Source organism: Prionailurus viverrinus, chromosome A3 (genome assembly GCF_022837055.1).
Source record: "Prionailurus viverrinus isolate Anna chromosome A3, UM_Priviv_1.0, whole genome shotgun sequence".
NCBI classification, from domain to species: domain Eukaryota; kingdom Metazoa; phylum Chordata; class Mammalia; order Carnivora; family Felidae; genus Prionailurus; species Prionailurus viverrinus.
In genome coordinates this window covers 122,053,853-122,066,945 of record NC_062563.1, presented here as the reverse complement: position 1 = coordinate 122,066,945, position 13,093 = coordinate 122,053,853, and the positions used below count along the sequence as shown (strand labels likewise).

At 48.0% G+C, this 13,093-nt stretch overlaps 2 protein-coding genes across 10 annotated transcripts in view; one reads left to right on the top strand and one right to left on the bottom strand.

Annotated features, from left to right (window-relative positions):
* WDCP (WD repeat and coiled coil containing) overlaps nucleotides 1–566 on the bottom strand; it is a 19,049-nt gene extending 18,483 nt beyond the window's left edge. For all 4 annotated transcript variants that reach the window (XR_007151181.1, XR_007151182.1, XM_047854241.1 and 1 more), the window contains exon 1: nucleotides 508–566. The gene's annotated coding sequence lies outside the window, so the exon portion shown is untranslated. The remainder of the gene's footprint in view (nucleotides 1–507) is intronic.
* The window catches only part of FKBP1B (FKBP prolyl isomerase 1B), an 18,173-nt gene extending 5,080 nt beyond the window's left edge, over nucleotides 1–13,093 (top strand). Inside the window, exons 1-5 of one of the 6 annotated variants that reach the window (XM_047854247.1) lie at nucleotides 1,145–1,169; nucleotides 1,510–1,630; nucleotides 6,612–6,659; nucleotides 11,306–11,418; nucleotides 12,508–13,093. In XM_047854247.1, coding sequence (XP_047710203.1) covers nucleotides 11,308–11,418; nucleotides 12,508–12,636 — 240 coding nt within the window. In that variant the 5' untranslated portion in view covers nucleotides 1,145–1,169; nucleotides 1,510–1,630; nucleotides 6,612–6,659; nucleotides 11,306–11,307 and the 3' untranslated portion in view covers nucleotides 12,637–13,093. Of the gene's footprint in view, nucleotides 1–1,144; nucleotides 1,170–1,509; nucleotides 1,631–2,221; nucleotides 2,356–6,611; nucleotides 6,660–7,335; nucleotides 7,426–11,305; nucleotides 11,419–12,462 lie in introns of those variants that run through there. The other 5 variants (XM_047854246.1, XM_047854248.1, XM_047854244.1 and 2 more) reach the window with 5 other exon arrangements.

Here is a 13,093-nt window from a genome sequence, read left to right as displayed (position 1 = left end):
GTGCCTGCCCCACGTGGGGCTCGAACTTGTAAACTGTGAGATCATGACCTCAGCCGAAGTGGGACAGCTTAACCGACTGGGCCACCCAAAGCGCCCCTACAAATTATTTTAAAAAGCCACTTAATATGCATTTAGTGAAGTCGCATTTTTCCTCACTGTCGAGACACCTGGTTGTGCCAACTTTATCTTATCATAAATAACTCTGTGATAAGGGTCTTTATGCATAAAACATGTTCTTCATTTCCGATGGCTTCTTTAGGATATATTCCCACAAGTATCACTAATGAGTCACATGGAATATATTCAAACGTTTAAAGCCACCCCTCGCTCATCCTCAGCCGCTAGCCCTTCGCACGCGAGTTCCCTACTCCCATTCTCCCCATCCTCTCTGCACTCCTGGGTCTCCTCCCCACTCCCCAACAAGTACTGGCCCCTCCATCTCCCTCTCCGCCCACCCACAGCCTCCCAAAACCAGCTAGGCTTAGGCAGGAACGGACACAACAATACCTTTGGCCTGACTGCCCACAGAAAATAAGACTCCCGGGTCCTGCGGATCTGGAGCCCTGAGCGAGTACCGGAAGTATCGGCTCCCAGGCCACTGATAGGTGAGCGGTAACTTGGCAAGCCCTACAATGCCCTCTGTCTATTGGTTAGGGTCCTTCCCTCTGACCAATAAGCTCTGGAAATGCCGCACGGATCTCTGGGAGTTGTAGTTTCCGTGTAACTCCATCTACAGTAAACCAGCAACAATTTCTCCCTCAAGAAGGGTAGAGCCTTCCCTCACTTCTCGATTCTCTTAGTCTGAGAAGGGGTACAGGATCCCTAGAGTACGGTTTCTTAACTTTGGAGAGGAGATGGGGGTCAGGGGAATGGGAAGGTGTTGAGGACTTCTTTTAAAATGTGATAAAATCTCCCCAGAAAAATGTTCTTATCTGTACACAAAACATTGTGCATTCACTGAAGCCTGTCCATAGACCTGTCCGAGTTACAAACTCCTGTTCTACACTTACTGGCCATAGCCCAGGGACCTAGTGTGACACCAGACTTTAGACCAGCTACACACCTGGAGACTCTGGGCCATGCCGTGGAGCAGCCGATGGGGAATTTCAGATCCTGACCCTCATAGTACAGTTGACCGTCGTCTTTCCTGAACAAAACATCCAGTTTTGGTACTTCAGCGATGCTGATAACCTAAAATCTCTTACCTAAACACCTGGGAGAATGGGGGTAGGGCGGATGGAAGAAGAACACTTTCAGGGCCCACTCTGGCTGCCTTTACTCAGGTTTTTCTCCCCGTGCTTATATTCCAGTGCCATTTATCAGAATCATACTTTCACATTGATTTTTGGAACAATGAGTGAGAGAAAAATTAAAGTTCCATTCATTCTTCAAGCAAATGTTACCTCCTCCAAAGATACCTTTCCAGATTCCTGGGACTCTTTTGGGTGGAGGTGAAGGGTCTGGCGTGGAAGAGGAGCTTAAGTTGTAACTTATTCATTCATTCCACAGCAGGAATCAACCATGCTGTAACTAACTGTGTCCCCACCCGTCACAAATTTCGTTCTTTGACGACATGGATTCTACCTCAATTTAACTGTCATCAGCAGGGCGCAGTTCTTTGCCTCGAAAGGTGGGAACCTACCTGTGAGTGGAGCAGAACGAGGCGGGAAGCTTGAATGAGGGTTGAGGGTGATTGGGGTAAGGTAATGATTGGTTTCCTCCCACCCTCCCCTCCCCCGCACCTCGCATCCCCAGATTGCTCCTGCAATCCCGGCAGCCAAGCCAGAGTAGTAAGTACTTCTCAGGTGCTTCCATAACGTCCTGAACTCCAAGGCAGTGAGCGTATCTACTTAAAGTGTTGGTTTAGTTGCCGGCTTTCCCCTAGTCTGTGGGACCGGGTTGACTCCCCAGAGCTTAGCACAGAGTAGATGCTAGGTAAATTTGTGTTGAACGGATGGATAGATAGATGGATAAATGGATGGATGGATAGATGGGTGGGTGGATGCGCGCGTGTCTCATGTCTCCCTCACCATCCTCCCCAGTTAACGACCCTTAGCCTGGCAAGCTCGGGAGCAGCCGCTTCAGGGTCCCTTCCCCCGGGCCCCGCCCCAGCCGACCCCACCTTTCCGCGCCGCTCCGCCCCGCCGCCCCCTTCCCCGTGGCCCCTCCCCGCGCAGGTCCCGACTCCCGCCGCACCTCCTCCGGCTCTGCAGTGGCGGCGGTGAGGCGAGTCGGAGAGCCAGCGGGGCCAGGGCCGGAGCCGAGCCGGGGTCGGGGCAGCAGCGGGGACCCTCGGAGGCGGGGCCAGTGGGACTGCGATGGGCGTGGAGATCGAGACCATCTCCCCGGGAGACGGTACCGGGCGGCCGAGCTGGGGGAGGAGGAAGGGTCCCGGGGCGGAGCCGGGCGGGCGGGGGTCTGATTCAGAGGTGGCGCGGAGGGTGCTGAATCCGAGGCGGGCATAGGATGAGGGCGGTGAGAGGAGATCCCAGGAAGGATTGTTGGGAATCTAGCAGACGATCCTCCACCATCCCCTTCCGCGCCGGCTCACCTAGGGGAACGAAGGCGGCGGCCAGGAGGCGGGGGTCTGCGGCCCGCCACCGCCCCGGGGGCCTCGGGCCGCCGCTGCCTCGGCTGGAACCTCTCGGTTATCCGCTACTGCTGGTTTCCCAGGGCAGGCTTTTAGTTCTGCTTTCCCTGCCCTGCTAGGTGAGCTCTGGAAACAGCTGGAAGGGTTCTCTTCTGTTTGGGGCAACCCTTTCCAATGCGCCCCCCTCCGGGCCTCCGGTCGGGCGGCCCCTGTGGGCTGGGCGGTGAGACGTTGTGGGGACCGAGCCAGTCTGGGAAGGAAGAAGCGCTCCCTCCACCTCTGCATCTCGCTTTATCCTCCCCGCCCCACTCAGCCTCTCCAGCCATCCTGTACACTCCCATGGCTTTCATTACCGTCTGCAAACCGATGGCCTCCAAACTTAAGCCTCCAGCTCAGATCTCCGACCTGAGTTCAAGGTGGTCCATTTATCCAGCTGCTGCTCGACCTCTATCTGGATGTCCCACGGATACCTAATTCAGCAAGTCCAAAACAACTAACTCTCCTTGTCCTCCCCACTTCCCAGCGCTCCTCTGTATTGCCTTTTCCCTGTCCCCAGGACTGGCACCACTCACTTCCCCAAGCCAGACATCTCTTGTATAATTGGGTATGGATGTGCAAGGAATAGCCAGTTTTAAATTTTTTAAATGAAACTTAATCCAGTCCAGAGTCCCCATGTCTGCAGCAGAATTTGACAGACAAATTTCACGTGAGACATAACTGACAACCCCCACCTTCTCTAGGAAATGAGAGGACCTCAGGGTTCCAGGCCACCCTCCTCATTAAAAGGCAGTGATTCCTAGATCCTAGCCACTACCCTGATCACCCAGCAGGTACAGACTTCTTTGACCCAGCTGGGAACTATGGTGCTGGGTCCCAGGAGGCATCTCCCTGACACCTTGTCACACTCCAGGGCACTGTCATTGATTTCTGCCAGGGGGCTGCAGGCCTCTTCTCCCTTCCTTGGTTCATAGTAGCTTTTAGAGTTATTTTGAGGGAGAGAGTGTGCACCCCCAGTGTGCACACACACAAGCTGAGGAGAGACAGAGAGACAGAGAATCCCAAGCAGGCTCCACGATGTTTGTGCAGAGCCAGATGCGAGGCTCCGTCTCAGAAACCCTGAGCTGAAATCAAGAGTTGGGCACTTAACCGACTGAGCCACCCAGGCACCCCGAGGGAGATTAAATTTTTAGAGAAAGCCTGAAAGAGCTTTGGCCTTCTACTTTTAACAGTCTAAATTCTTGAGCCAGGAAAGCACAGAAGGGCCAAACTACTGTACTGTTACATTGGGAACACCGTCTTGGTCGAGCCCCACACCAAGTCCTTTCAAGTCCTTCTGCTGAAAATTTCTGGGTTCCATCCCTGTAGCCCCTGCCCTGGTTCAGGCCAACATCACCTCTCACTTGGATTTCCGCATATCCTCTAAACTGGGCTCACCACCTTCAGTCTCACCTCTCTGCTTTCCATCTGGCCTCCCTAACTCACCACCTATTTTTCACACCGTAGCCTGTGGACTCTTTAAAATGCATATGTGACTGTTCTGTCCCATTCTGCTCCTCACCCTCCCCACCCCCCGCTTCGTGTTTTAATGAATCTTCCATCTCCTTCTGCAGACAGTTGGTGGTCCGGCTGAGTCTTACCTTCCACACCAGAGCCTCATCTCTTCCTACCAGTAGCAACGCCCACTACCACCATTTCCCCTAGCTTTAGCAGGCTGCCTGCAAATTTGTTAAACACGCCAGTCATTCTGCAAATATTTATTGAACGTGTACTATGTAGTTGGGGTTAGAGCGGTGAGCCAGACAGGGATCCCACTGTGGCTCGATTCTAGGCCTTTGAACATGTTGTTCACTCTTCCCAGATTATCTCCCTTTACTTCCTCTGGCAAACTGCTTATCTTTTAAGACTCAGTTGAACCATGATCTCCTCTCAGATGCTTTCCCTGACTCCCATAGAGTCCTCTACATGTTGGCTCACTTGTTAGCTTCCCAAATGCTTTGTTACCCAGGCTTGTGGCCTGGTAAATTCCACCCAGATTTATAGCTCCAGTACAGATAACTCCATCTGCCTATTGCAACATAAGCTCAGATAGATGTCTAATAGGCATCTCAAAATTGCCAACTGCTCGGGGCGCCTGGGTGGCTCAGTCGGCTTCGGTTCAGGTCATGATCTTGCAGTTTGTGAGTTCAAGCCCCACGTTGGCTCTGTGCTGACAGCTCAGAGCCTGGAGCCTGCTTCTGCTTCCGTGTCTCCCTCTCTCTCTGCCTCTCCCCTGTTCACGCTCCGTCTCTTAATAATAAATAAATGTTAAAAAAAAATTTTTTTTTAAATTGCCAACTGTTCAAATCTGCTCCTCCCCAGTCTTCCCCACCTGGAATTAGTTCCACTGTCCATCCAGTTCCCCAAACTGAAAACCCAAGTGTTGTACTCGATGTCTCCCTCTCCCTCATCCCAGACCCATCTCCACTCCATTAGTGTACCCTGTCAGTCCCGCTTCCCAAATATATCTATTTTGCTCTCTTCTCTGCTGCCACCACGTTAATTCAAGCCATAATTGATTTCCTGTCTGGATTATTGAAACAGGCACCTAATCGTCCATCCTACACACAGCAGTCAGAGTGATCTTATAAAATCTTAATTCAGATTATGTCATTCTCTTGCTTAAAACCCTCCAGTGGCTTCCTGTTGCACTTAGAATTAAATCCGGCTCTGCAATGCTGGGCATGATCTGGCTTTTTCCCACTTGCTTCCTTCTCCCTCTCTTCTTTCCAGTCACCAGGCCTCCTTTCTATTCTGCAAATGCTCCAGTCCTTTCCTGCCCCAATGTTTGTGCCCTTGGAGCTCCCTCTTCCTGCAGTGCTTTCCCCAGCATTTTGCTCATCCTTGAAGATTCAGTCCAAATGTCACCTTTTCTGAGAGGCCATCCTGAATCACCCTTTCTAAAATGGTCTGTCCATTGTATCTCTCTTTAACTCATCATTGTGTTTATTTCATTTAAAGAATTATCATAATCTAGAGTTGTCTTGTTTATTTGTGTATTGTTTTGTTTCCCCCCATTAGAATGTAAACTCCAAAGGAGTTGGGATCTTGTCTCTATGGTTTACTGCTGTGTCCCTGAAATCAGGCCCAGGCTTTACATATAGTAGATACTCTGTAAATATTTGTGAATGATTATGCTTATTAATCCTTGGTTGCAGTCATCATCCTCCATTGTAATCTATTATTTATGGATCTGTTTCCCTAACTTCACCATGAGTTCATAGGTTGCTCTGTGTTTCTGGAATCTAGTCCATAGTAGGCTGTCAGTAAATGTTTGTGGAATGGGGGCACCTGGGTGGCTCAGTCAGTTAAGTGTCCAACTCTTGGTTTTGGCTCAGGTCATGATCTCACAGTTCATAAGCTTGAGCCCCGTGTCGGGCTCTGTGCTGACGGCATGTAGCCTGCTTGGGATCCCCGCACTCTCTGCTCCTACCCCACTTATTCTCTCTGTCTCTCTCTCAAAATAAATAAATAAACTTAAAAAAATGTTTGTGGAATGGATGAAGGAAAGTAAAAGGAATGATCAAAGAAAAGAAAATAATGGGGTGCCTGGGTGGCTCAGTTGGTTAAGCATCTGACTTCGGCTCAGGTTATGATCTTATGGCTGCTGCATTCAAGCCCCTAGTCGGACTCTGTGCTGACAGCTCAGAGCCTGGAGCCTGCTTTGGATTCTGTGTCTCCGTCTCTCTCTCTCTGCCCCACCCCTGCTCACACTCTGTCTCTCTCTCTCAAAAATAAACATTTTTTTTAAATTTTAAGAAAGGAAAATAGAAAGGAGAGAGCATAGTTGAGGAACCCAAGGGAATAAAGTTCAAATCAAATAAAAAGCCTCATATAAGGCACAGAGCCAGAACTAGAGCCGTGGGCATCTCCATGGTATGGAGGGGAATGTGGGTCAGAGCTCTGGGTCATAGTCACATCTGAATGTCCCAAGTGACTTTTTCCAATGCCGTATTCATTCATCTGCCCTCATGTCTCCTTGCAGGAAGGACATTCCCCAAGAAGGGACAGACGTGTGTGGTGCATTACACAGGTAGGCTTTGCTCCCTCAGCCTTCATCCAGACCTGCCCCTCCCAAGGGAGGTCTCTCCTCTGCACTCCTCTCTAGAGGTATCTGCTCCCTAGATCAGGCCCAAAGCCCAAGGTAGCCAAGTCTCCCTGTGACCAGTTGTCCCCTACTTCTCGAGCCAGCCTTGTGGGCATGGGAAAGGGGGCTTGCAAGGTTACCCCTTTCCCATTTGTACCAGCAGGAGCCATCTGTGGAGCCAGCCTCTGATTGGGCCAGGCACCTCCATTCCCTTCCCTCCGTTGTGGGCAGGGTGGAGCCTGGCCCTCCTTGTTCTGTCTGATATTTAGAAATCCCTTCTTGAAGCTCTGAGAGCCCTGATCTTCCCTGCAGGCTCCCTTTTCCTCCTACAATATTATTAGAGAAGGGGAGGGTGACTTCCTCAGCATTTCCTTTCTTTTTTCAGAAATAGACTGTTCAATTCAGCGTGCTGTTATTGAGCACCTACTGTGTGCAAGATGCTGTGTGGGCACTGGGGACACAAAGGTGAAAAGGCAGGATTCCTTCCTTCTTTGGGGCTGTGGGGAGTGGCGGAGCCAAGTCATCCAGAGGCTCTGCTGCAGTGTGACAGCTGGGGCAACAGCAGTGCCTGTCTCAGGGCACTGTGGGACTTGCAGGAGAGCCCCACATCTCTGCGGACCCCTCTTGGATGCTCTGTATTGGAAGGTCAGGTGGGCTGAGGAACATTCTAGATGGAGCTCCTGAGGACTGCTGGCAGGAAGATCATAAGCAGGTATTTGTTCCAAGAGAAGTGAATGCTCTGCCTTGTGACCTGCTTCCCAATGTGGCAAAGTTGGTGACAGCCACTTAGCAGACGGCAAGGCCAGTTTAATTCCTAGGACGTATTCAGATGGGGCCATTTTTAGCAGTTCTCTGGGCCAGTGTGAAGTGCCAGGTTAATTCTAGGCAGACGGTGTGGGTATTTCTCAACAGCTGTGTTGCCGGTGGCTGGCGTCAGTGAGCTAGAGCTGTGTGTTATCTCCCTGTGACTGGCCTAATTACCATGAGTCCCCTGGGGCCTCTGACCTGTGTAATTGATTTATCTGTTCTACATGTTGTAGACAGACCAGTGCTTATCAAGTTACTAAAACCACAACATCCTTTTGCAAAGACTTTTCGGAGTAGATACAGGGAGCAGGCCATGTGCATTAAACACTAGCATCAGCCAAGAGTGTGGGGAGGGACCGTCTCATCAAACCCAGCAGGAGATTATAGGGGACTTTTTGGTAAACTTTTTAATTAAAAATAAATACAGTAGAGGACATAAATCTAAGATGTACAGCTCAATGGAATTTTTCGAAGTGATCACACTTACATAACCACCACCCAGATCAACATGTACATTTCCAGCACCCCCTGGCATCTCCCTCCTGCTTCCTCCCAGTCATTACACCTCCCTGAAGGTAACCAGCATTCATACTTTTGTCCCCATCGATTGGCTAGGCCTGTTATTGAATACCATATAAATGGAATCACAGAGTATGTACTCTTTTGTGTTTGGCTTATTTCACTCAATACTATGTCTGTGAGATTTGTCCACAGTCATTGGTTCTTTTTTATTCCCATACAGTTCATCGTATGAATGTACCACAATTTATCTTTTCTAGAATTGATGAACACTTGGGTTTCTGATCGTTTTTGGCTGTTATGAATACTGTTGCTTTGAACAGTCTTGTAGGTGTCTTTTGGTGCACGTATGTGCACATTTTGTTTAGGTATATACCCTGAAGTGGAGTTATTTGGGCATAGGGTTGTACCTATCCTCTGCTTTAACAGATACTGCCAAACAGCTTCTCAAAGTAGTTGTGCCAATTTCCACTGCCACCAGCCATGTAGGAAGGCTCCAGTTCCCCTGCATCCTCATCGACACATGGCATTATCACGTTTTTGTTTTGTTTTTGGCCCCCTTGGGTGGGTGCCCAGTGTATCTCATTGTGGTTTTGATTTGCACTGCCCTGATGACTAATGAAGTTGAGTACCTTTTCATGTGCTTACTGGCCATTCGAATATCCTCTTTAGTCTGCTCGAGTTTTGTCCAGTTATAAAAATTAGGTTGGATGCCTTTTACTTATTGATTTAAAGGAGTTTTTTACATATTCTGGATATGAGTCTTTTGTTGGTTACACTGATTCCAGTCACCTCCCATGCCAAGGCTTGTCTTTTCACTCTCTCAATGGCATTTTTTGAATAGAAGTTCTTAATTTTAATGAAGTCCTACGTATCAATCTTTTCCTTTATAGTTAGTACTTCTGTGTTCAGCTCAGAAGTCTTTGTCTATTCCTAGGTCATGAAGATATTCTTCTGTTTATTATCTTATAGAAGCCTTATTATTTTATTTTTCATACTTACATCTGTGATTTATCTGGAATTTTTTTGTGTGTGCATAAAGTAGGGCTCAAGGTTAATTTTCTCCATATGATATATAGTTGGTCCAGCAACAGCAATTTAAAAAAATATATCCTTTATCTGTTGCATTGCTGTGACACCTTTGTCAAATCAAGTAACCGTATAGATGTTGGTCTGTTTCTAGGCTGAATTGTTTTGGCTGAACTTGTAGCTGTAGATAACTGTATCTGGTCTGAAGTATATGAAATCTGAAGAAATTGGGGAATGAGGAAGTCAATTATCAAATGGAGTGTGTGTGTGTGTGTGTGTGTGTGTATCCATATGTGTATATGTCCAAGTATATGTCTGTGTAATTATATGTAGATTTGTGGATCTAAATATTTTCTGAGCATCTGTTTGAGCATCAGGGTTTTTCTTCTGAATGTGTGTGCTTAGGTGCCCATGAGCACATGTGAACATTTCTGTGTATTGGAGTATCTTAGCAACCTGTGTGTATGCATGAGTTTTTGTAAGACCTCCTTAGTAAAGGGTTTTCTCCTTCGCCTGATTTAATACTCAGGGCAAGAGTCCAATTTATTCTACCTAGAAAGTAGGAAAATAATACTCTCCCTTGTATATAAATTGTAGGAATTAGAAGAAGTGGAATCATGGATGCGCAGACATTAAGCTTGTTCAGACCGCCCATGTTAAACATGGCATATCTGAAGCCATGAGAAAGGCAGTGATTTGTCTAACTTCACACAATGAGTTAGTGCCAAAATGAAGTCAGTATCCAGTCTCTGAACTCACAGGCCAGATCTTTCTCTGGTCCCAAATTGGCTTTTGTCATGGTCTGTGGGCTGCAGGAAGAAATCGTGGAAGAGCATTGTTTACAGGCCTGACCTTTGAACTAGTCACCGATAAGAACTAAAAATACCAAAACAGCTCTTGAGGGACACCTGACTGGCTCAGTTGGTGGAGCATGTGGCTCTTGATCGCAGGATTGTGAGCTCAAACCTCACATTGGGTCCAGAGATTGCTTAAACAAATAAACTTTAAAAAGAGAGAAAGACACAGTTCTCGAGCCTTAGACAGCTGGAATGAGACAATATTTGTACATCAGGGATGACACCTGGCTAAGGGAGGCTGCAGACTATTAGAGACAGCACTGGGGTGTTCCAGATTCAAATAGGCCCTTTTTATGGGGTGTGGGGGCCACCATTGACTGGCTGGGTCACCTTACTCTGTTCATTGTGGGGGGGGGGGCGGGGATGATGTAGCCTTTGTTTTTTTGTTTTGTTTTGTTTTTTATGAGCAGGGGAGAGGGGCAAAGGGAGAGAGAGAATCTTTTATTTTTTTAAGTTTATTTATTATTTCTGAGAGGGAGAGAGAATACACACAAGTGAGGGAGGGACAGAAGGAGAGAGGGAGACACAGAATCCAAAGCAGGCTCCAGGCTCTGAGCTGTCAGCACAGAGCCCAACACAGGGCGGGATCATGACCTGAGCCAAAGTCCAACGCTTACCAACTGAGCCACCCACGCGCCCGATGATGTGGCTTTTGGGTTTTGCATGTTGGGGGAAAACAGGTGAGGACTCAACCTGAGGCAGAAACATGCTTAGGCTGAGGAAGTAGCACAGAAAAAGTTGTAAAGTGCAGAGGTATTTGAGAAAGGTATATTTGAGAGGTATTTGGGAGAGGTATTTGAGAAAGGTGTGACCTGAATAAGACATGGGGGGAAGGAAAGAAAGAGGAGAGCAGAGAGAGGGTTATCAGACAGGCAGTAGCTAGATCTTGAAGTGCCTGTGCCCAGTGTAGGCATTTGGATTCTGCCACGGGAGCTATTGACAAGAGGATATTGCTATCCTTTTAAGCAAGAGAGTAATATGATCAGATACATGTTTATGAAAGACCGTCATTCTGGGTACCGAGTGGAGACTGGAAAGGAGGAGTGAGAGTGGAGAGAAAGACCAGTTAGAGGGTGTTCCTGTGCACAAGTGAGACATGATGGTGACTTGGTGTGGTCCCAGGGTGGTGGCAGTAGAAATGGAACGTGTAGAACGTAAGTAGATTGCAAAGACATGTAGGACTAAGTGATAGGCCATATTGAGGGAGTGGGTAAGGCAGAGTGAGGTATCTGGGTTTCTTGCTTGGGCAACAGGACGGGCAGGGAGATCTGAAGAGGCGCAGGTTTGTACAGAATAGGAATTCCATTTTAGACATGTGGACCCAGAATGGGTGTTAACTCATGGCCACAGCTCTTCTCCACCCTATTCTTGCTTTCACAGGAATGCTCCAAAATGGGAAGAAATTTGATTCATCCAGAGACAGAAACAAACCTTTCAAGTTCAGAATTGGCAAACAGGAAGTCATCAAGGGTTTTGAAGAGGGTGCAGCCCAGGTAGGATGAGGATCCTCGTTAGGGGGGATTTGAGGAGTTCGAGTCTGGGCTCGGTACACCGCCCCTGCCCTATCACAGACCGCCACTGCTTTGACTCTACTGCTACGGCATGGTGATGCCATCTAGGTTCAGCCCCTGGCTTTGTGCCCCCACTCCTTCCCTTTCATTGCCAGCATGACTTTAAGTCGCTGGGGCTCTCATTCCAAGCACATCCCTGTGGGCTTGCTCAGAACTAGCTACGAGCTACCAGCTGTCTGGGACTGAGGCAGCTAGAGAGTTGGGGGGTGTGGAGGGGGGTGGTGGGCCAAGGTATTTTTTTTTTTAACTTAAAAAAGTAATTTCTGACCTTGCAAAAATATCACGGAAATAGTTCCCGTATATTCTTTACCCAAATGTTAACAGTTTACATAACCATGGTAAAATGATCCCATTACATTAATTTGTGATCAATTACACATTAACATTGATGCAGTACTGTTAACCAATACATTCAAATGTTTGAGTTGGTTATTAAAATTTTTAGATCTGTTTATTCAAATTTCACAATTTGTCCGACCAATGCCAGACGTTCTTGATGACTGCTGTGTGGAGCCCTGGTTCACACTCTTCTCCCTTGGTCTGTGAAGTCATATAGTGCTTTTAGTGTAGGTCTCTTAGCCCTCGCCTCCTTGTGGTGGCCTCTGATTGCTTAATGTCTTTAATGGACTGCTTCTCTTACCTCCTCGATTGTGTACTTGTACATGTGCTGTTTATACACCCTCTTTAGGTTCTTTTGGAAGGGGGTGAGGAACAATTAGGAATACCTTGAAGTGTTTAGGCCATGCGCTAAATGAATAACCAGCAGTGGTTGTCAGATGAATGAATTTGGGACTACTTTGTGGAAGTTAGTGCCCCACAGTGAAGTCTCTGCTAGTCTGAGACAGAATCCAAATTCTGCATCACTTCAGTGTGCCACACAGAAAATTCATCTCAGATCTTCAGAGTTATCAGGAGGATAGTTTGGGAAAATGCCATAGTTATCTTACTTTTTTCTTTTAAATCAAGCTGGGTCCTCTTTCTCCTCTCCCCATCTGCCCCCATCCCTGCTAGATGAGCTTGGGGCAGAGGGCGAAGCTGACCTGCACCCCCGATGTGGCGTATGGAGCCACGGGCCACCCTGGTGTCATCCCTCCCAATGCCACCCTCATCTTTGACGTGGAGCTGCTCAACTTAGAGTGAAGGCGGGAAGGAGCTCGAAGTGGCTGGAGATGGCTGCTGCCCACCTTCCTAGTCTGCTCTGCCACTGGGACGGCTCCTCCTGCTTGGGGCTCTAGATCAGCACGCTAACCTCACTGCCCCGCGGCATTATCCATTCTCTGCCCAAGTTGCTCTGTATGTGTTCGTCATTGTTCACGCGCATCTTTGCTTAAGGAAACTTCAGTTGCAAATCAAAACATTTCAGGTTGTGCATTTTGCGTGATGCATGCAGTAGCCATTTCTGATCGCAGAACACAGATTTCTTGTTCGCACAATCTACACTGCCTTACTTAAGCCAGACACACAAGGTGCTCAGACATGAAATGTACATGGTATACACAGAGGGACTTGAGCCAGTTACCTTTGCTGTTACTTTCTCACTTAGAAGTTCTGTTGGCTGCTGACTTACACAATGTCCTCTTTGGAAATGATATGTAAA